General features: G+C 40.4%; 1 protein-coding gene across 3 annotated transcripts; it reads right to left on the reverse strand.

Annotated features, from left to right (window-relative positions):
- Nucleotides 1-1312: 1312 nt before the first annotated feature.
- On the reverse strand, nt 1313-13833 carry LOC139563481 (galectin-5-like). 3 transcript variants are annotated; one of them, XM_071382188.1, is made up of 5 exons: nt 13660-13833; nt 3851-4291; nt 3551-3639; nt 2382-2550; nt 1313-1993 (listed from the first exon to the last, which is right to left on the reverse strand). In XM_071382188.1, exons 1-5 carry the CDS (start codon nt 13816-13818, stop codon nt 1838-1840), a joined length of 1014 nt encoding a protein of 337 aa, XP_071238289.1. In that variant the 5' UTR covers nt 13819-13833; the 3' UTR covers nt 1313-1837. The 3 variants fall into 3 exon arrangements, with proteins under 3 accessions (XP_071238289.1, XP_071238292.1, XP_071238291.1); XM_071382191.1 differs by having other exon boundaries at nt 13664-13695; XM_071382190.1 differs by lacking the exon at nt 13660-13833 and adding an exon at nt 11819-11956.
- Between the last annotated feature and the right edge of the window lie 9076 nt (nt 13834-22909).

The raw sequence follows: 22909 nt of genomic DNA on the forward strand, positions 1-22909 counted from the left end.
TCTCAACCAAGTACCACAAAATAATAGGTACCATGGAGCTCCGTGTATTATCGTACACTACAGTATTGTAAACATGTGCACCACATCTGGCTGGCCACACCTGACCTTTTCCCCATGGCCCCTCTGTCTGTTCTTGTCTACCTGACACACAAACTTACACACACTCTCTTAGAAAAAAGGTTCCAAAAGGCTTCTTCAGCTGTCCCCATAGATGAACCCTTTTTGGTTCCAGGTAAAACCAGTTTTGGTTCCAGGGTTCTACATGGAACCCAAAAGAGCGCTCCCTGGAACCAAAAAGGGTTCTGAAAAGGGTTCTCCTATGGGCACATCCAAAGAACCCTTTTAGGTTCTAGATAGCACCTTTTTTTCTAAGAGTGTGTACAGACGTACACACACCTTCCTATCTGCCCTGTCTACCTGACACACTGTTATCAGTTATTGCTGGGGAAGTAATTATCAGGAGGAGACATGGTCTGGCTGGTAGATTATAGACAACAGCCAGAGGCATGCCGGGCTGGGGGAAAAGTTTATCATGTGTCTACATGCATCTTGTCAGTCTCATCTTGTGAGCTTAATAGTGCGATGGGCTCATTGCTGTGGGTTGGTGGAGGGCAGTGAGGGCTGTAAATGTAATAACAAGTTTGTGAACATGGATTGAGAGAGGGCTGTTATGTGAGAGTAACTGTAACAAGAGTTTGTTTTACGTGTTCTTCCACATTGTGATATAACTTATTGTTTAAGAAGAACATAATGGAGAAAAACACATTTGATGTTAGACAGCAGCAGTTCTAAAATAGCAGTTCACTTCTTTTAAATGGACTTCAAACAATTTAATCAGGAGAGTAATCGAATATAAATATAAACCAAATTATAGTATTTAGAGGTATCTCTGTGGTGTAAGTCTCCTCATATTTTGTTTAGTGGTTACCAGTGAAAATATTCCGTGTTGATTCAGTCAATGTGGTCTTTGTGTAAATAAAGTCACATTTGCTTAATTTGAGATATGATTGTCAACTGTAATATCACTCACAGATATTGACACTCTCCTCCCTGAATAAACATGTTAAGTGCTGATGGCTGGTAATGGAAATAAGATCATCACTGCTTATAGAAACACTACAGAAAGATAGTGCATGACATCATTACATTACCAACAAGTGAACTTGCTCATGATTGCAGGGTTAAGGAGAAAGAGCTTTGAAAATACAGTATGTTTACAGACATGGTCCTTCATTCACTAATGCAAAGTAATAATAGCCTATATGTTAAGTGGTAATATGCATTGGTGTTTTCAAATTCATCTACTACTGTGTGGTATAGATAGCCAAGGTAATGTTTATTTTGCCACAGCAAATACTAGGCTTGTTGTGGATCTAAAACATTCAACATAGTCTCAACTGTGCCACCTAGTGGGAAAGGTTATACAACAATAACAATCACTCAAAACACATACTGTACTTCACCCTGTATCTGGAGGAAGAAATATCAGTCAATAGAAAAATATGTTTGAGTCTAACATTGGATATAGGTGGTTTTCATTCAAATGTATGTACCTATTCAGACTTAAAACCAATGAATTTGTAAGTTAAAGTTGTTGACTTTTTTCTCTTATTAAAAGACTAAGAAAATATATTTTTCCACACAGAGAATATACCATCTTAGTAGAAGTACAGAATATGATGGTAGTACTACTGGGTTAAAGCTTTAGACTCAAGCTACTGTATGTTTCTGTTGAAAGCCAATGATGGAAGGTCACTGGAACCATAAAAATAGAACCTGAGGGACTTTGGCTAATCTGGTCATTCTATTAAATGGCTGAAACCAACCCTGCTAGATCTTATAGTTTGTCAATCTCCACAGACGTGAGGGTGACATCATTATAGATGACCAGGTGTTTGATGGATTGGATGTCACGGATGCGGTGTTTGAACTCCAGGATGTGTGAGCTGTTCACTGCCACCTTGAACTCACTGTTAGTGCACATGATCTTCATCTGGAAAAACACAGGACCACAAACTCATTATTATGCAAAATCAAAGAATGTGTTAAGATATGACTGAAATGTAAATTAATATATTGATTGTAAAACATGATCTGTTGATCATGAATAACATTTGAATTTGTTTGACATTATTTTTAATTACCATAAAAATCATACAACTGAAAATATCGAGATGAATACAGGAGTGTCTAAAGATATTTTCCAAATGGCATCCTATTCAGTGCACTACTTTTGACCAAAGCATGTTCTGTTCAAAAGTTGTGCACTATATAGGGGGGTGCCATTTGGGACAAAACCTAATTCTCAATGGACCCCAGCCATCATGGTTTTAAAACTCTGATTGGTTGACATGAAGTAAAGCAGAAGATAGATTCCTCACCTCGAAGGGCTGGCCCTGAGTGAAGGGGAAGTGATTGTGCTCTCTCTCCTCTTTGCCCCATGTATTGCCTATCTGACTGTTCCGCACAATCGTTTTCTTTCCCTGGTCATTAAAGCGTGGGTTTAAGTGCATGGCAATGTCATTCCCTTTGGTTAGATTGATGGTGAACCTACAGGGAGATAATAGCAGTGTTCATACCAACTCCTTGTCACTCATTTTCTTTTCAAACAATTTGTTTGGCTTGACAATGAGCAATGGAATTTCAAGAGCACAAACATATTTGGGACGAAGCTAATAACATAGTGGTAAACCTTGGATTTTGTGACATTTACGTCATCAATGCGTTTATCTAGTAGTGTCGATTACAAGTCAGACAACAGCATTATGTTTTGTGATGAATGTGTGTGTGTGTTCTATGAGCCACATGCTCAACAGCACTCAGCGACATTCTCCATGTGTGAGCTTTTTGAGTTTGTGGCCATAGTTACTGTAGGCCTACTCTTGACTTCAAAGTGATTGGTATTATCTGGTATTGAATTCATCACAGATCATTTGTTCTATTCTCACCCATTGTCCTTACATTAGTTAAATTGTATTCAGTCGAGGTTTGGAAATAATGATGTCAAGATGCTCTTTTGGGATTACTGTCTGCCAACCTCTTTCAAAAGGGGCCTCATTGATTTACATTTGACAGTAATCTAGATTTGTTAACTACCCAGAGCTTGATTATCTAGATCCTCTCGTCTAACTTCTATTAGTCTCCGTTTACATCCTGAGATGGATACTTATGCATCACACACTTTGAAGAACAAAAGAACAACCGTTTGTATTTGATAAGATTTTAGTCCTTATTAGATTGAGAGTAGCAGTAGAAGTAGCCAGGTCCCAGATCTGTTTGTGCTATCATTCCAACTCCTTGTCATGCCAAATATCATGTATAGGATGACAAGTGGCAAGGAGTGGGATGATGGCACAAACAGACTAGTACTTAGGTTATGGTATAAGATGTTTGCAGGCAACATATCAAGGAAAGGCATTCCATTTGTGTACCTACTGCTGGCTACAAGACTGAAATAACTGAGCAACATTAAGAATCAAAGTGTGGAAATAGCTACAATGTAGATCTTCACAATTTACCACGGAAACTATATTTTGCTGTGAATACTGACATTTTGGCATTTTGGTTAACTGTCCCACGAATTGTGATGAGCATCTTGTCGTAGCATCCATTTGGCAGATTCAGGTCATATGGCACTTTCTGTTGGGGAAATAAAATGGGTTTGTTGAAAACAGCAAATAAAAACAGCCAAAACCAGTTGAGTGTCATTAGGACAGGCTTACAACAATGTCTGAGTAGAGGTCTTGAGGGCTAATCTGTCACAAAGATATTTCTGAACCATGCAGAACCTTGCTCATGGTTTTTCAAACCGTCATAACCAACATCCTCAGGATTGAATGTCTTCTCTTACCAGTGAACTATTTTGTGGAGCAGTTGGTTGGGCAGGGCCTGGACCGGGGCTTGGCCATCCGGGTGCAGTAGGTTGGCTAATCTGTCCTGGCTGCCCTGGCCATGTCGGCTGACTGGGCTGTCCCCCACCTGGTTGTCCGGGCCAGGTTGGCTGGCCAGGCTGCCCCCCACCTGGTTGTCCGGGCCAGGTTGGCTGGCCAGGCTGCCCCCCACCTGGTTGTCCGGGCCAGCCGGGCTGCCCCCCTCCTTGTTGTCCGGGCCATGAGGGTTGGGAAGGGTTTGGTTGTTGTCCAGGCCACATGGGGGCGGGCTGGCCTGGTTGACCACCAGGCTGTCCTGGCCATGTTGGCTGGTTGGGTTGCCCACCAGGCCACACGCCCCCACTACCCTGCTGGTTGTTCTGGCCTGGCCAGCCCGGTTCACCACCCAGAGCATCTGAAAGCTGTAGGGGAAGAGGGGAAGCAGAGCGGGGTGAGAGAGGATTGATAGTGTGCACAAGTGGATGTGTCTCCTTGCTTAATTTCTCACTGGACCCAGCTAGCACATAATGTTCTGAGAACCATTTGTTTCTTAGAGCTTGGTGAGAGCGTGGAGTCCTATGGTTATTTTGCATACAACCTACCCACAATTTTCTGGGAATAGTGATTTGCCTTTGGAACATTCTCAGCACATTTAAGGAACTTGACAAGTGTCTCCTGACCGCTCCTGTCTCAGCCTCCAGTATTTATGCTGCAGTAGTTTATGTGTCGGGGGGCTAGGGTCAGTTGGTTACCTGGAGTACTTCTCCTGTCTTATCCAGTGTCCTGTGTGAATTTAAGTATGCTCTCTCTAATTCTCTCGTTCTCTCTTTCTCTCTGAGAACCTGAGCCCTAGGACCATACGTCAGGACTACCGGGCATGATGACACCTTGCTGTCCCCAGTCCGCCTGGCCTTGCTGCTATTCCAGTTTCAACTGTTCTGCCTGCGGTTACGGAACCCCTACCTGTCCCAGACCTGCTGTTTTCAACTCTTAATGATCGGCTATGAAAAGCCAACTGAGATTTATTCCTGATTATTATTTGACCATGCTTGTCATTTATGAACATTTTGAAAATCTTGGCTCTCTCTAATTTTCTCCTTCTCTCTTTCTTTCTCTCGGAGGACCTGAGCCCTAGGACCATACGTCGGGACTACCGGCCGTGGTGACTCCTTGCTGTCCCCAGTCCGCCTGGCCTTGCTGCTATTCCAGTTTCAACTGTTCTGCCTGCGGTTATGGAACCCCTACCTGTCCCAGACCTGCTGTTTTCAACTCTTAATGATCGGCTATGAAAAGCCAACTGAGATTTATTCCTGATTATTATTTGACCATGCTTGTCATTTATGAACATTTTGAAAATCTTGGCTCTCTCTAATTTTCTCCTTCTCTCTTTCTTTCTCTCGGAGGACCTGGGCCCTAGGACCATGCGTCGGGACTGCCGCCCGTGGTGACTCCTTGCTGTCCCCAGTCCGCCTGGCCTTGCTGCTATTCCAGTTTCAGCTGTTCTGCCTGCGGTTATGGAACCGCCACCTGTCCCAGACCTGTTGTTTTTCAACTCTTGATGATCGGCTATGAAAAGCCAACTGAAAATTATTCATGATTATTATTTGACCATGCTTGTCACTTATGAACATTTTTGAACATCTTGGCATAGTTCTGTTATAATCTCCACCCGGCACAGCCAGAAGAGGACTGGCCACCCCTCATAGCCTGGTTCCTCTCTAGGTTTCTTCCTAGGTTTTGGCCTTTCTAGGGAGTTTTTCCTAGCCACCGTGCTTCTACACCTGCATTACTAGCTGTTTGGGGTTTTAGGCTGGGTGTCTGTACAGCACTTCGAGATATTAGCTGATGTACGAAGGGCTATATAAAATAAAATTGATTGATTGATTGATTGACAAAATAACAATTTTCTTGGTATTTCATTATTTTAACAAAATGTGTCTTAAAAGTTCAAACATGGTTACCTTTCATTTCAATTTTGGTCATGTTCTAGGAACGTTCAACTGGCTTGACATTAGTCCATATTAGGCTCACTTGGGCCGAAGATGTCTCTTTTATTTTTTTAAGGTCTATGTCCCTAGAGTTGGAAAATGTGTGATAGCAGTGCAGCAATCATGCCAGTCGGTATAAAATATTACGTTGCGGCCCGCCCACCTCTGGGGAAAACAATCTGTGGTTACCTAGGTTACTCCATTGACTCGCAGCAAAAACAAAAAAATTGCATTTGAAAAATTCAAGTTATCTGCTTGTTTTAGTCAATTACAAAACTACATGTCTAAAGATCACTTTTCAACATTGCCTGCTCGCAACTGGTTTCTCACTACTTAGAAAAACGTAATATTGTAGGGCTTTCCTCATGCCCCTTTTCATGATGCTGCTAACCACGTGAGTGAGTGCTAGCTACCGACTGGAACATTAAGCTAGCAAAACCAACACCACAAACAGACTACACAGCTACAAGTAGGTTTTACCTGAGATTAAATGTTTTCCACACACATAGAGTAGCTACACGTAGCCTACATGGACACCGGGTCCCCACATTTCCCACGCTGAATAGCCTGAAGCCACAGGGCACTTCTCGCAGGCTCCATTTCCCTACATAGTTTCAATGAACCGTAAGTCAGGATTTTTTACCTGGTTAACGAGCAGTTTTTTGGCATGTTTTATTATTTCTGTATAACAAAAAATGAACAATAAAGTTGGCTCTTTTACAATGGGGGTCAATGGGAAAGAATGTTTGTATTCCCCAATTTGTGGGCGTGGTCGAGGGGAATTCCTTCTTATGACATGAACAACGACTCGGTAGTGCTCTTTATTTCATCCCTCCATCCTATTCATTTTTTCCCCAAAGGGATTTTATCCTGACAAACAATGTCATGCAACAAGTTATTGCTCACGTATACATGTGTAATTGGAAAGCTTAGATTCACAGCTATCCTGCAGACAATTTCGAAATGTTCAGGTCAACAGAACTTTGACTTCTATGTTAGATATCAAATGTACCTGTATAAATGGCTTTAAAAAGGGAAAGCATGATACATTTAAAAAACTTTGACAAGTGATTTGGAAAGGTAAGGAAATTACCTTTCAAATTATATTTAATCAACTTTGAAATGACCAGCTACAACTATTGTAAAAAAAGAAAAGAAAAAAGCTCCCATATGCGCATTGACATTAGAATGTTGAAAGCTTAGCCATAGAATTCCATGTAATTGGACAGCTATGTTTTTGTATTCTAACTTTGATAAGAGGCAGCAAATTGCACACACACAGCTAGGCCTGGTTATTAAAAAGATTTGTAGATACAGGTCCATCAGAGAATTCACACATTAACCCCACAGAAGCCTTTTTCCAATATTGCCACCAAACTACTCAATGGGGTCTTATTGGACCACACCTGTTTGAAATGTAATTGTAGTAACACCAGAAATATCTTAAAATGTTCATGTAGAATGATGTAGAATACACAACCACATGACAGGTGTGCCAGATATACAGATGTTAAATTATTCACAGAATTGTGTTAATTAAGAATGTGCCCAAAAAGGGTGGCTACTTTGAAGAATCTTAAATATATTTTGATTTGTTTAACACTTTTTTGTTTACTACATGATTCCATATGTGTTATTTCATAGTTTGTCTTTACTATTATTCTACAATGTAGAACATAGTAAAAATAAAGAGTAGGTGTCCAAACTTTGGACTGGTACTGTATATTGAGGCAAACATTATAGACAGTACCCTATTGGCAAAATAAAACTCAATTGATTGAACATTAACATTTCTTCAATATGATTTACATTGACAGTGAATTCAGAAAGTATTCAGACCCCTTCACTTTTTCAAAATGTTTGTTACGTTACAGCCTTATTCTAAAATGTATTAATCTACACACAATATCCCATAATGACAAAGTGAAAACAGGTTTTTAGAAATGTTGGCAAAAGTATATTAAAAAAGAAATACCTTATTTACATAAGTATTCAGACCCTTTGCTATGAGGCTCGCAATAGAGGTGCATCCTGTTTCCATTGATCATCCTTGATGTTTCTACAACTTTATTGGAGTCCACTTATGATAAATTCAATTGATTGGACATGATTTGGAAAGGCACTCACCTGTCTATATAAGGTCCCACAGTTGACAGTGCATGTCAGAGCAAAAACCAAGCCATGAGGTTGAAGGAATTGTCCATAGAGCTCCAAGACAGGATTGTGTCGAGGCACAGACCTGACGAAGGGTACCCCAAAAAAATGTCTGCAGCATTGAAGGTCACCAAGAACAGTGGCCTCCATTCTTTTTAAAATTTCATTTATCATTTATTTATTCTCCTTTTTAACATTTTTTCTCCCCAATTGGTAGTTACAGTCTTGTCCCATCGCTGCTACTCCCGTACGGACTTGGGAGAGGTGCAGGTCGATTGTCATGTGTCCTCCGAAACACGACCCTGCCAAGCCGCACTGCTTCTTGACCCACTGCTCGCTTAACCTGGAAGCCAGCCGCACCAAAGTGTCGGAGGAAACACCGTACAACTGGCGACCAAAGTCAGCGTGCATGCGCCCGGCCTGCCACAAGGAGTTGATAGAGTGCGATGGCATAAGGCCATCCCGGCCGGCCAAACCCTCCCCGAACCCGGACAATGCTGGGCCAATTGTGCACCGCTTTGACACTGCCTGGGATCGAACACAGGTTTGTAGTGACACCTCAAGCACAGCGGCCTCCATCATTCTTAAATGGAAGAAGTTTGGAACCACCAAGACTCTTCCTAGAGCTAGCCGCCCAGCCAAATGGAGCAATCGGGGGAGAAGGGCCTTGGTCAGTGAGGTGACCAAGAACCCCAGTTCCTCTGTTGAGATGGGAGAACCCTCCAGAAGGACAACCATCTCTGCAGCACTCCACCAATCAGGCTTTTATGGTAGAGTGGCCAGACGGAAGCCACTCCTCAATAAAAGGCACGACAGCCTGCTTGGAGTTTGCCAAAAGGCACCTAAAGGACTGTCAGATCATGAGAAACAAGATTATCTGGTCTGATTAAACCAAGATTGAACTCTTTGGCCTGAATTCCAAGCGTCACGTCTGGAAGAAACCTGGCACCATCCCTATGGTGAAGCATGGTGGTGGCAGCATCATGCTGTAGGGATGTTTTTCAGCGGCAGGGACTGGGAGACTAGTCAGGATCGAAGCAAAGATGAATGAAGCAAAGTGCAGAGAGATCCTTGATGAAAATCTGCTCCAGAGCACTCAGGACCTCAATCTGGGGCAAAGGTTCACTTTCCAAGAGGACAATGACCCTAAGCACACAGCCAAGACAACGCATTAGTGGCTTCGGGACAAGTCTCTGAATGTCCTTGAGTGGCCCAGCCAGAGCCCGGACTTGAACCCAATCGAACATCTCTGGAGAGACCTGAAATTAGCTGTGCAGCAACACTCCCCATCTAACCTGACAGAGCTTGAGAGGATCTGCTTTGAAGAATGGGAGAAATTCCCCACATACAGGTGAGCCAAGCTTGTAGCATAATACCCAAGAAGACTTGAGGCTGTAATCGCTGCCAAAGGGGATTCAAAGTACCAAGTAAAGGGTCTGAATACTTATGGTACCAGTCAAAAGTCTGGACACCCCTACTCATTAAAGGGTTTTTCTTTATTTTGACTATGTTCTACATTGTAGAATAATAGTGAAGACATAAACTATGAAATAACACATATGGAATCATGTTTTATATTTTATATTTGAGATTCTTCAAAGTAGCCACCCTTGATGACAGCTTTGCATACGCTTGGCACTCTCTCAACCAGCTTCATGAGGAATGCTTTTCCAACAGTCTTGAAGGAGTTCCCACATATGCTGAGCACTTGTTTGCTGCTTTTCTGTCACTCTGCGGTCCAACTCATCTCAAACCATCTCAATTGGGTTGAGGTCAGGTAATTGTGGTGTGTTTTGGGTATTTATCCTGTTGAAAAACAAATGATAGTCCCACTAAGTGCAAACCAGAAGGAATGGCGTATTGCTGCAGAATGCTGTGGTAGCCATGCTGGTTAAGTGTACCTTGAGTTTGAAATATATCACTGACAGTGTCACCAGCAAAGCACCACCACAAGAACAAATTCTTATTTACAATGACGGCCTAGGAACAGTGAGTTAACTGCCTTGTTCAGGGGCAGAACGACAGATTTTTACCTTGTCAGCTCAGGGATTCGATCTAGCAACCTCCTGGTTACTAGTCCAACACTCTAACTAACCACTAGGCTACCTGCCGCCCCAGTGGGAACCACACATGCGGAGCTCATCCGTTCACCTTCTTCGCGTCTCACAAAGACAGAGGTTGGAACCCAAAATCTCACATTTGGACTGATGAGGAAAATAAACTATTTAGAATAAGTATGTAACGTACCAAAATGTGGAAAAATTCAAGAGGTCTGAATACTTTCTGAATTCACTGTATAGGCCTATGCAGCCTATTTATATTTGAAGGCAGTCATCTCTGCTTTCATTTTAAGCATATTTTTATCCTTCACTTGTTTGTGACAATTGCAAACACTTTGGCAACTTTGCATTTGTAGTCAACTTCGTTTTTAAGTTATCGGCGGTCACAGTCAGACAGATCAACTTCTTCATGCTATGTTTAGCTGAGATCTGTGAATAAAGTGACGCGGAAGGGCAAAAAAACATCTAATGACGCACTTAGCTGTTCTGCGAGTCGTCTGAGGTAAGTAACTAGCGTTTAAGTGCAACTTTAGTAACGATGGTTTTGGGAAACAGCTGGGAGATTGAATGATGCTCCTACGAAGGTTCTAACGATGAACTTAGACTTAAGATGCTGGGCCCTGAACATTTCCGAAAATGTGTCTGATGGATAGCTGTGAATCTAAGCTTTCCAATGATAAACTGACGTTGTTTGTCATAGGGTAAAATTAATGGGATGGAGGGATGAAAGAAAGAGTGATAACACAGAAAGCTACCATTGCTGCACTGCTATCACACATTTTTCAACTGGGGGACATAAACCTTTAAAAAAAATAATCTTATGAGACATCGTTGGCCCATGTGAGCCCAACACCCCAAATGTTCTCAAATAGTTCAGTGAAAGTTCTTCAGTGGGAATTTCAGTACTTCAGCATAGCGTTTCCTACAGGTTTCCTCATTTAAAAGTAATGTCCTCAAATTGTTCCAAGAAAGTAAAGAAAATTGCATAAAAAAGTTGCATAAAACCACAAGAAAACATTAGAACGTTCTCTGAACGTTACTAAAGTGATTTAAAAACATATACATTCCATTCTCAGCATAAAAAAACTCACTCTATCCTTTATCTTGTTAAGTGTGTTCAGGTGCGTTTGCTGCGCCCACTAACGGGCCACACCCGATCTTAATGAGTGCTTGTTTCCTTTGAAATGGGGTCTGTTTGAACAGACAAAAATTAACAGCTTTGTAGGCATAAAAACAAAATGGCATGCTTGCGCCATCCTGGTGTTTCAGTGGAATAAATCCTTCAATAGAGAACAGACAATTATAGGGTTGAATCTCACTGATGCCGTGTCACAACAACAAATTGCAAGATTAATGCCTAAGGAAATTAATTTACATGTGCTTGGCGTTCAAAAAAGCTAACCCCAAAATAAGCTAGCAGTGTTAAAAGTCTTGAAACATTCAGGTGAAGGTTAAGGAAGTTATTCAAAAACCTCAAAATAACCTATAATTTGTATTCTCTGTGTTAATAAAACCCCACAGGAAAATTTAAGGATCCAGATTAAAACGTTTGCATAATCTCCCTGCAATCTAAAAATAAACGTTCCCAGAACAGGCTACATTTTGACTTCCTGAAACCAGAAACATACGTTCCCACAACTTCCAAGGAACCAAATGTGCTAGCTGGGGAATACAGTGAGCGCTTTATTGCTTATAGTATTAAGCATTCTTGCAATTTGATAGAATATTAGAAAAAGTGTTTACTTACATCCATTGTATCTGAAAAGAAGAGTGAAATGTTTGAGTTAAAATTATTGCATGTTTTAAATACTTCATCCAGACAGGTCTTGAGAGGAAAGTATGCTCAAATGTTTATATGACAAACGTTAGCCGTAGTCGTAGTCTTTTCTGTGGAACCATACAGATGAGTAATGTTTTCTGTACAGAATTATAAGAATGCATTCATGTCATAAGACTGTATCAATCAGGGGAACACCTATCCTATCCTCACCACACCCATTTGGAATTTTCTTTCATATGCATCAGACCAGAGCTAATTTGAGTCTGGATATTGGTGGAGGTAAGGTGTTTATTTCAACAGACAAAGCCATAATAACGTTCTGACATCATTCTACCCACCTTCCCCACACACACCCTTCGCTCCTCCAGGTCCATCTCCCTTTAGCAGCCCTGCAGTAGACTAAAAACTATGGGTGACAGGGCTTTCAGTTGCTCCGCAACTGTGGGACGCACTTCCAGACACTATTAGGGCTGCAGAGTCTCTGTCCTTTAAGGCACAGCTCAAGACTGTGCTTTCAGAAAAGCTTTCAAGGACCTCTGCTAGTATTCTGGCCACACCTGTATATAACTTTGATTGTTGTCTGTGTTGTTTTTATTATTATACATTATACTTTTTTTAAATTAATGTGCACCTTGGGTCTGAGAAAAGCACTTTACAAATTAAAATAATTATCATTATAATAGCCTATAATATATAATAGCTCCGAACACATTAGATATATTTCAAATGTAAACTAAAAGTATTTATTCAAAATTAGCCTACTTCCTGGATTCTTTGTATACCATGAGGCCTAACTAACAATTGTCATGATCATGAGGAGGAGGGATGATTCTCTGCTATATTTAGATTCCTAACCGGATATGTACTGACTGCTATTACTGTCCTATCAAACAGAGTATAAATGTGAAAACAGAGGGGCAGTAATAAAAAAGCATTAAAAAAATTGCACTTGTATTTTCCTAATAGCTCTGACTTTGCTTATAACTTCTTTATCGAGGAAAGATGTAGGACTGTGATACAGTATGTGGTTGTCTCACCTAGCTATCTTAAGATGAATGCACTAACCAAGTAGCTCTGGATAGGAGCGTCTGCTTAATGACTAAAATATTTTTCAGTCTACCTAGAGCAAACATTCAGTCATATTGCGCAGTTTTGTGGAATGTTCAGTGCCTCATGGAAACTATGCACTCTTTGAAAAACGAGTTCCAAAAGGGTCCTTTGGCTGTCCCCATAGGAGAACCCTTTCCCCCACCAGGTAGAACATGTTTAGTTCCAGGTAGAACACTCACTGGAAAGGGTTTTACATTGAACCCAAATGGGTTCTACATTGCACAAACAAGGGTTCTTTAAAGGGTTCTCTTATGGGGACAGCCAAAGAACCGTTCTAGATAGCAAATATTTTTCTAAGAGTGTGGTTCACAACACATGAATCGCAGGTACTATCTTCTGTAAAAACCTTTCCGGTCCTCACTCGTTTTGCAAGGCCACGGATCAACTTAAGCAGCAGGAATCCATTTGGGATCGTTGACATGACATTTTTAAGCGGTGTGCGCTGTGATACAGAAGATATCATACTGCATATCCAGTGTGAGATACTGTATATCTAACCATCCGACATCAAAATATCTCTTCCTGGTTATGTAATATGCCCTCTCTCCCTACACAGAAGCTGTTGTAAAATTCAACGTGAACCTTCCTTAAAACTAATATTAGTATAAGAATGCACAAAAACGAATTCCTCCAGATTACAGTACAAGCAGTTGATACACAATACAAAGCAATGGCTGGTGTATGACCCAAACGAAGACATACCTGTTAGTAGCTCCGTTCAGTTGGCAGAGATACAGTAGACAGGGAAGGCTGTGTGTCAGTGTATATATTAACTGGTTCCCCCACAAGGCCACACCTTTATTTCCCGGTCTCGCTTCTGAGAGACCACACCCGCAGAGTAACTTTCCCACCAGCATTAAAAGTATGTACAACAAAATGGCGCACAGGTTTCTGTGTTTATTTGTGAGTTTCTTTCTTAAACAGCACAATTATGAATAATAGTAATATGAGGTTCTTACAGTTATCTGTTAAATGTTTAGTTATGATGAGAGAAACCTTTCCACGGAAAGTTTCCATGTGTATACATGTTGCGCCTGGATGGGTGTGTTTGCAGACTGTCCAAACCACAAAGGTCTAATGCACAGCAAAAAAAACAGTCCGTTTCTATGGTTTGTGGGTGTGGTTGGAATGCTATCAAGCATACTTTTTAAGGGTGCGCTGTTTGTAGAAGTCAAACCCCCGAGTCGAAAATATACAGGTTAGAACAAGAGGATTCTAATATCCCATAACTCTTTGCCTAATTGCGGAATAATTCTAAACAATGGGACCAGCAATGTGAGCGAAAATAACTGGAAGTTAATGTTAACTGTACAGAAAAAAAACATCACAATGGAAAATTAACACAATCATAGTGAATTTGATCTAATTACTCAGCAAACACATAGTATAACTGTTTTACTGTCATTCTAATAATTTATCTACAGACACACACTAATTTATCTACAGACACACACTAATTTATCTACAGACACACACTTAATTGATTTCCTGACGGCTGGGCACTTTTTCAATGCAAATACTGTAGCATCAACAATGGCACTGGCCCTGGGTTTGTTTTCAAACGCTTCTGCATGGACTTATTAAGGGTGCGTTTGTAAATTGCCTCCAGTGTGTGAGAGTGCACTCTGGGTGGTAACTTCAGAGCGTTGTCAGCTTGCCTGTTCATATATTAAGAGCGTTTTGCTCTAGGAGCGTTCAGAGTGCACTCTGGACGTAAGGTTGATGAGGAGTAGGGTTGATCTGAGTGTTCTGATCTCACAACGACAGTCAACCACCCAAGCTAACTGGCTAAAGTTGGCTAGCTTGCTAGCTATTTTCAGACACAAATGAGAAAACATCTCACTGACCATTTTACTCACCCTAGCAGAGCTGGTTATGCTGCTTTTATGTTATCTAGAGTGTCAGTGACTGTAACTGTGCTGCTGGCAACAATTTAATAACTTTTTTGGCCAACATTTACTGACACCGGTCATATTCTTCGGGTGATTGATCCGTTATTCTGTGGTCTGGCACACTCGGAGTACTCTGAAATCGGAATAGATAGCCAGAGTCAATTTACTAACGCACTCTACACATCAAAACCTTGCCTTGTTAAATAATGGTTAAATTAAAAAAACATATACATACATACATATATATATATGCATATATATATGTATGCGTAATGTATGCGTATATATGTGGGAAGGTTGAAAGTTGTTTCTGAATGTTCTCTGAACAACTTGAGAACATAACTTTAAATAGAACCATGAGGAAACCTGTAGGAAACGTTATGCTGAATTACTGAAATGTCCACCTAAGGAACATATGGTTCAGGTTCTTATAACGTTATGTGATAGATGGGTATCTTGAGCCATTCCCAGAAGGTTGTATGCAGAATAACCATTGGACAAGCACACTCTCACCAATGTCTTAGACACATATGGTTCTCAAAAAGTTATATGCTAGATGAGTTGTTTCCTTTGAAATTAGGTCTTGTTTGAATGCTATGTATATACTGTGGGGCAAAAAAGTATTTAGTCAGCCACCAATTGTGCAAGTTCTCCCACTTAAAAAGATGAGAGAGGCCTGTAATTTTCATCATAGGTACACTTCAACTATGACAGTCAGAATGAGAAAAAAAAATCCAGAAAATCACATTTTAGGATTTTTAATTAATTAATTATCAAATTATGGTGGAAAATAAGTATTTGGTCACCTACAAACAAGCAAGATTTCTGGCTCTCACAGACCTGTAACTTCTTCTTTAAGAGGCTCCTCTGTCCTCCACTCGTTACCTGTATTAATGGCACCTGTTTGAACTTGTTATCAGTATAAAAGACACCTGTCCACAACCTCAAACAGTCACACTCCAAACTCCATTATGGCCAAGACCAAAGAGCTGTCAAAGGACACCAGAAACAAAATTGTAGACCTGCACCAGGCTGGGAAGACTGAATCTGCAATAGGTAAGCAGCTTGGTTTGAAGAAATCAACTGTGGGAGCAATTATTAGGAAATGGAAGACATACAAGACCACTGATAATCTCCCTCGATCTGGGGCTCCACGCAAGATCTCACCCCGTGGGGTCAAAATGATCACAAGAACGGTGAACAAAAATCCCAGAACCACACGGGGGGACCTAGTGAATGACCTGCAGAGAGCTGGGACCAAAGTAACAAAGCCTACCATCAGTAACACACTACGCCGCCAGGTACTCAAATCCTGCAGTGCCAGACGTGTCCCCCTGCTTAAGCCGGTACATGTCCAGGCCCGTCTGAAGTTTGCTGGAGAGCATTTGGATGATCCAGAAGTAGATTGGGAGAATGTCATACGGTCAGATGAAACCAAAATATAACTTTTTGGTAAAAACTCAACTTGTCGTGTTTGGAGGACAAAGAATGCTGAGTTGCATCCAAAGAACACCATACCTACTGGAAACATCATGCTTTGGGGCTGTTTTTCTGCAAAGGGACCAGGACGACTGATCCGTGTAAAGGAAAGAATGAATGGGGCCATGTATCGTGAGATTTTGAGTGAAAACCTCCTTCCATCAGCAAGGGCATTGCAGATGAAACGTGGCTGGGTCTTTCAGCATGACAATGATCCCAAACACACCGCCCGGGCAATGAAGGAGTGGCTTCGTAAGAAGCATTTCAAGGTCCTGGAGTGGCCTAGCCAGTCTCCAGATCTCAACCCCATAGAAAATCTTTGGAGGGAGTTGAAAGTCTGTGTTGCCCAGCAACAGCCCCAAAACATCACTGCTCTAGAGGAGATCTGCATGGAGGAATGGGCCAAAATACCAGCAACAGTGTGTGAAAACCTTGTGAAGACTTACAGAAAACGTTTGACCTCTGTCATTGCCAACAAAGGGTATATAACAAAGTATTGAGATACACTTTTGTTATTGACCAAATACTTATTTTCCACCATAATTTGCAAATAAATTCATTAAAAATCCTACAATGTGATTTTCTGGATTTTTTTTTCTCATTTTGTCTGTCATAGTTGAAGTGTACATATGATGAAAATTACAGGCCTCTCTCATCTTTTTAAGTGGGAGAACTTGCACAATTGGTGGCTGACTAAATAATTTTTTGCCCCACTGTATATATGTATATATATTGGGTTAACTTGTTTGAACTCCAAGCACAGATATAAATTAATTTCCTCATACATTAATCATGCAAACACATTTCTTGTTTATGATGACACAGCATCAGTGAGATTTGAGCTTATGATCTTCTGTTTTCTATCCTTGAAATGAGTCCACTGTGGCACCGGAATGGAGCTAGAATGCCCTGTTTTATTACGCATACAAAGTTGTTCATTTGAGTATTCAAACAAGACCTAATTTCAAAGGAAACAACTAATCTAGCATATAACTTTTTGAGAACCATATGTGTCTAAGACATAGGTGAGAGTGTGCTTGTCCAATGGTTATTTTGCATACAACCTTCCCACAATGTTCTGGGAATGGCTCAAGATACCCATCTATCACATAACGTTATAAGAACCTGAACCATATGTTCCTTAGGTGGACATTTCAGTAATTCAGCATAACGTTTCCTACAGGTTTCCTGATGGTTCTATTTAAAGTTATGTTCTCAAGTTGTTCAGAGAACATTCAGAAACAACTTTCTTCTGTGAGGAATTTCAGTACTTCAGCATAATATGTTCTGCAGGTTTCCTCGTGGTTCTATTTAAGTTCATGTTCTCAGAACATTAAGAAAACGTTCCATAAAAAAACAAGAAACATTAGTAATGTTCAAAGAATGTTCTAAGAATGTTATTTAAAAACATATACATTTCGTTCTCAGCATCAACAAAACTCTCTCTATCCTCTTATCTTGTTCAGTGTGTTGGCCGCGCCCACTAATTGGCGACACCTGATCTTAATTAGTGCTTGTTTCCTTTGAAATGGGGTCTGTTTGAATAAACTAAAATGAACAGCTTTGTATGAGTAAAAAAAGATGGCATGCGTGCACCATCCTTGTAGCACAGTGTACTAATTCCAGGGATAGAGAACAGAAGATCATAGGTGTGAATCTCACTGACGCATGTCACAATAAAAAATGTGTTTGCATGATTAATGCTTAAGCAAATGAATTTCCATGTGTCATGTCTGTGCTTGGAGTTCAAAACAGTTAAAAAATCTTACTGAAACATGTTCTCGGAGTGTTACTTAATTATCTTCAGGGCCTCCTGAGTGGCACAGTGGTCTAAGGCAGTGCTAGAGGTGTCACTACAGATCCGGGTTTGATCCCAGGATGTGTTGCAACTGGCCGTGACCAGGTGACTCATGAAGTGACGGACAACTGGCCCAGCTTCGTCCGGGTTAGGGGAGGGTTTGGCCAGCTGGGATGTCCTTGTCCCATCACGCTCTAACAACTCCTTGTGGCGGCCGGGCGCATGCACGCTGACTTCAGTCGCCAGCTGTACGGTGTTTCCTCCGACACATTGGTGCGGCTGGCTTCCGGGTTAAGCAAGCATGTGTCAAGAAGCAGTGCGGCTTGGCGGGGTCGTATTTCAGAGGACGCACGGCTCTCGACCTTTGCCTCTCCCGAGTCCATACGGGAGTTGCAGCGATGGGACAAGACTGTAACTACCAATTGGATATCACTAAAAAGTATCTAATAAAATGTATTATCTTCAAATAACCTAGAATTTTCATTTTCAGAACGTTAATAAAACCTTCCAGGCAAACTTTCAGGGGACTATAGTCTAATGTTTTCAGAACCTCTCTGCAACCTAAAAATGAACATTCTCAGAACAGGAACATTTTTCACTTCCGTTCTCAGAACGTTAAAAGGTCCATTATCAGCAACGATCACTCCTGTGTTCCAATGGCATGTTGTGTTAGCTAATCCAAGTTTAGCATTTTAAAAGGCTAATTGATCAGTATAAAACCCTTTTGCAATTATGTTAGCACAGCTGAAAACTGTTGTTCTGATTAAATAAGCAATACAACTGGCCTTCTTCAGACTAGTTGAGTATCTGGAGCATCAGCATTTGTGGGTTCAATTACAGGCTCAAAATGGCCAGAAACGAAGCTCTTTCTTCTGAAACTCGTCAGTCTATTCTTGTTCTGAGAAATGAAGGTTATTCCATGCCTTCTAGGCAGCGTGGCAAAGAAAAAGACATATCTCAGACTGGCCAATAAAAATAAAAGATTAAGATGGGCAAAATAACACAGACATTGGACAGAGGAACTCTGCCTAGAAGGCCAGCATCCCGGAGTCACCTCTTCACTGTTGACGTTGACACTATTGTTTTGCGGGTATTATTAAATGAAGCTGCCAGTTGAGGACTTGTGAGGCGTCTGTTTCTCAAACTAGACACTCTAATGTACTTGTCCTCTTGCTCAGTTGTGCACCGGGGCCTCCCACTCTTCGTTTTATTCTGGTTAAAGCCAGTTTGTGCTGTTCTGTGAAGGGAGTAGTACACAGTGTTGTACGAGATCTTCAGTTTCTTGTCAATTTCTCGCATGGAATAGCCTTCATTTCTCAGAACAAGAATAGACTGACAAGTGTCAGAAGAAAGAGCTTAGTTTCTGGCCATTTTGAGCCTGTAATCAAACTCACAAATGCTGATAATCCAAATACTCAACTAGTCTGAAGAAGGCCAGTTTTATTGCTTCTTTAATCCGAACAACAGTTTTCAGCTGTGCTAACATAATTGCAAAAGCGTTTTCTAAAGATCAATTAGCCTTTTAAAATGATAAACTTGGATTAGTTAACGCAATGTGCCATTGGAACACAGGAGTGATGGTTGCTGATAATGGGCCTCTGTACGCCTATGTAGATATTCCATAAAAAATCTGCCGTTTCCAGCTCAATAGTAATTTACAACATTAACAATGTCTACACTGTATTTCTGATCAATTTGATGTTATTGTAATGGGCCAAAAATGTGCTTTTCTTTCAAAAACAAGGACATTTCTACGGTAGTATATCTATTCCTTAAAGCTTTAGATTATGAACCATAGAGAAATAGCTGCTAATTTGATGGCAATTTAAAAGACTGTACACTGTGTTATTTATTTTTAAAGTTGTTTGTTATTTGGCAACCTCTCCAGCACATAATGATGTGCCTTGTGCTCTTACCTCAGCTACACTTTAAACAAGTTAGGCTTCTCCTAGCACACACATGCAAATGCACTCACACACACGCACACACACACACACACACGAATGTACACACACAAATGCACACACACAAATGCACACACATGCAAATGCACACATACACACGAATGCACACACATGCAAATGCACACGCAGCATTGCACACACACACACAATCGTAAGTATCATTATTTGATGTCATGCATGGGACATAAGTGAGTGCCTTACATAGAAAGTGCATAACAAATTATAGGATTGTAAGGATACTCATACACTATCCAATGGTCTGTCTGTGGCTTCTTTCTTCCTTACCCCGTCACAAAGCTGGCATATGATTCAGATAAGGTCAAATTCACTGACTGAAAGATCAATTTACCCTGAATGGCTTCAGAACTCACAACTGAACTGACTTGCCTAGTTAAATAAAGGTAAAAAAAAATAAAAAAAAATCAACATTTCTAGGAATGTGACCAGTGTTGAGCCAGACTCCTACACCTTGGATCAAAGAGAGAACCAGGCAGAAACACTGAAATTCCCACTTAATAACATTGTTTTTTACTATTTTCCCAAACATTAGAGATCTTTAATAGACACTCTTATCCAAAGAAACTTACAGTAGTGCATACATACATTTGTATACTTTTATTGAGTACTGGTACTGTGTGGGAATTGAACCCACAATGCTGGCATTTCAAGTTGGATAACATTTCTAGAATATTACCAAAATGTCAATTAAACACAACAATGTTTGAACTTTTAGGATACGTTCATTTAAAGTAATGACATTTTTTTTTGTCAAGTTCCTTAAATGTGCTGAGAATGTTCCAAAGCCAAGCAGGTAGCCTAGCGGTTAGAGCGTAAGGCCAGTAACTGAAAGGTTGCTGGCTCAAATCCCTGAGCTGACAAGGTTGAAATCTGTTGTTCTACCCCTGAACAAGGCAGTTCCCCGGTAGGCTGTCATTGTAAATAAGAATTTGTTCATAACTGGCTTGCCCAGTTAAATAAAGGTTAAAAGAAAAGCTATCCTGCACCATTCTGGGAAGGTTGTATACAAAATAACCATAGGACTCCACGCTCTCACCAAGCTCTAAGAAACATATGGTTCTCAGAACGTTATGTGCTAGCTGGGATGAATGCCTGCAAAAATATTAATGCCACCATACTTATCTCTTGAGTCCAAGCATACAAAATAACACGTTTTTATGTGTTTTAAAAATCCCAGTAGATAACAAAATTATCAAAATTGGAAGTACAACTATCCAAAGGTGCAAAATTATGGGAAATTACTCTCCTTTTATGCATTTTTTACCAAACAATTTCAAACACATCAAATCAAATATTATTCCTGATAAAAAAACAGATTGTGCAGGATTCATTCATTGGTATAATCACAATCCAATTCCATGTATTCAATACAAAAGTTGGTTTGCTCATAGTTTTGTAGACTTCCCATTAGCGCACAGAAACACAATACTCAATTGCAAACAGGATGCATGTTTTGGAATATTTGTATTCTGTACAGGCTTCCTTCATTTCACTCTGTCAGTTAGGTTAGTATTGTGGAGTAACTACAATGTAGTTTTCTCCCATCACAGCCATTCAACTCTGTAAATGTTTTAAAGTCACCATTGGTCTCGTGGTGAAACCTCTGAGTGGTTTCCTTCCTCCCCGGCAAATGAGTTAGGAAAGATGCCTGTATATTTGTAGTGACTGGGTGTATTAATACACCATCCAAAGTGTAATTAATAACTTCACCATGCTCAAAGGGATATTCAAGTTATATATATTTTTTTTAAATCTACCAATAGGTGTCCTTCTTTGCGAGGCATTGGAAAACCTCCCTGGTCTTTGTGGTTGAATATTTGTTTGAAATTCACTGCTCGACTGAGGGACCTTTCAGATAATTTTATTTGTGGGGTACAGAGATGAGGTAGTCATTCAAAAATCATGTTAAACACTATTATTGAATGCATTGTTCATACAACTTAGTATGTGACTTGTTAGGGATATTTTTACTCCTGAACTTATTTAGGCTTGCCATAACAAAAGGGGCAGAATACTTGGTCACTCACAGCATTTCAGCTTTTCATTTTTTATTAATTTGTTCAAACAATTTACATAATTCTACTTTGACATTATGGGGTGTTGTGTGTAGGCCAGTGACATTTAAAATATATATTTAATCCATTTTAAGTTCAGGCTGTAACAACAAAATGGGAAAAGAGTCAAGGGTTGTGAATACTTTCTGAAGGCACTGTACATACAGTGTGAATAATTCTCAGGCTACATAAATAACTTGAGTTGGAACAGACATGCATAGATCCTATTGCACATAGCCTACTGTGGTTTGGTGTATTTGAATAGAGCTTATTGTTCCTATTTGTTTAATAGTTCGGAAATTAAGTAATTAAGAGCTTTCAGTGGTTACATTGCGGGAGTAACACAGTTAACACACAAAGGCCAGCAGCAGTGGTGTTAGTGTTTAGATACTGGTGTGAATAGCGGAGTCTTGGATTTGGGTAAGTAGGATAATGTTTGTACTGGGTGGGCTTCTGTGGTATTATTCAAATGTATTCTACTGTATTCTATTGTTCTACTGCAAACTGTCACTGTGCAATGCATTGTTCTACTGTACATATGGGCCTACAGTAACCCCTTTTACCATGTAGGCTATATGCGAATTGGTAACACAAGATGATGATGATAATGATGATCTGAAGTTCTGTAAATGTATTTGATCATTGCTGTTCTGCTATAGATACTGTACATTTAAACACAGATGAAAAAATGACTTTTACACGATTGAGAAAAACTGTAACCTAACCTTACCTCAACCACCATA

This window comes from Salvelinus alpinus, chromosome 34, assembly GCF_045679555.1.
Source record: "Salvelinus alpinus chromosome 34, SLU_Salpinus.1, whole genome shotgun sequence".
Lineage (NCBI taxonomy): Eukaryota > Metazoa > Chordata > Actinopteri > Salmoniformes > Salmonidae > Salvelinus > Salvelinus alpinus.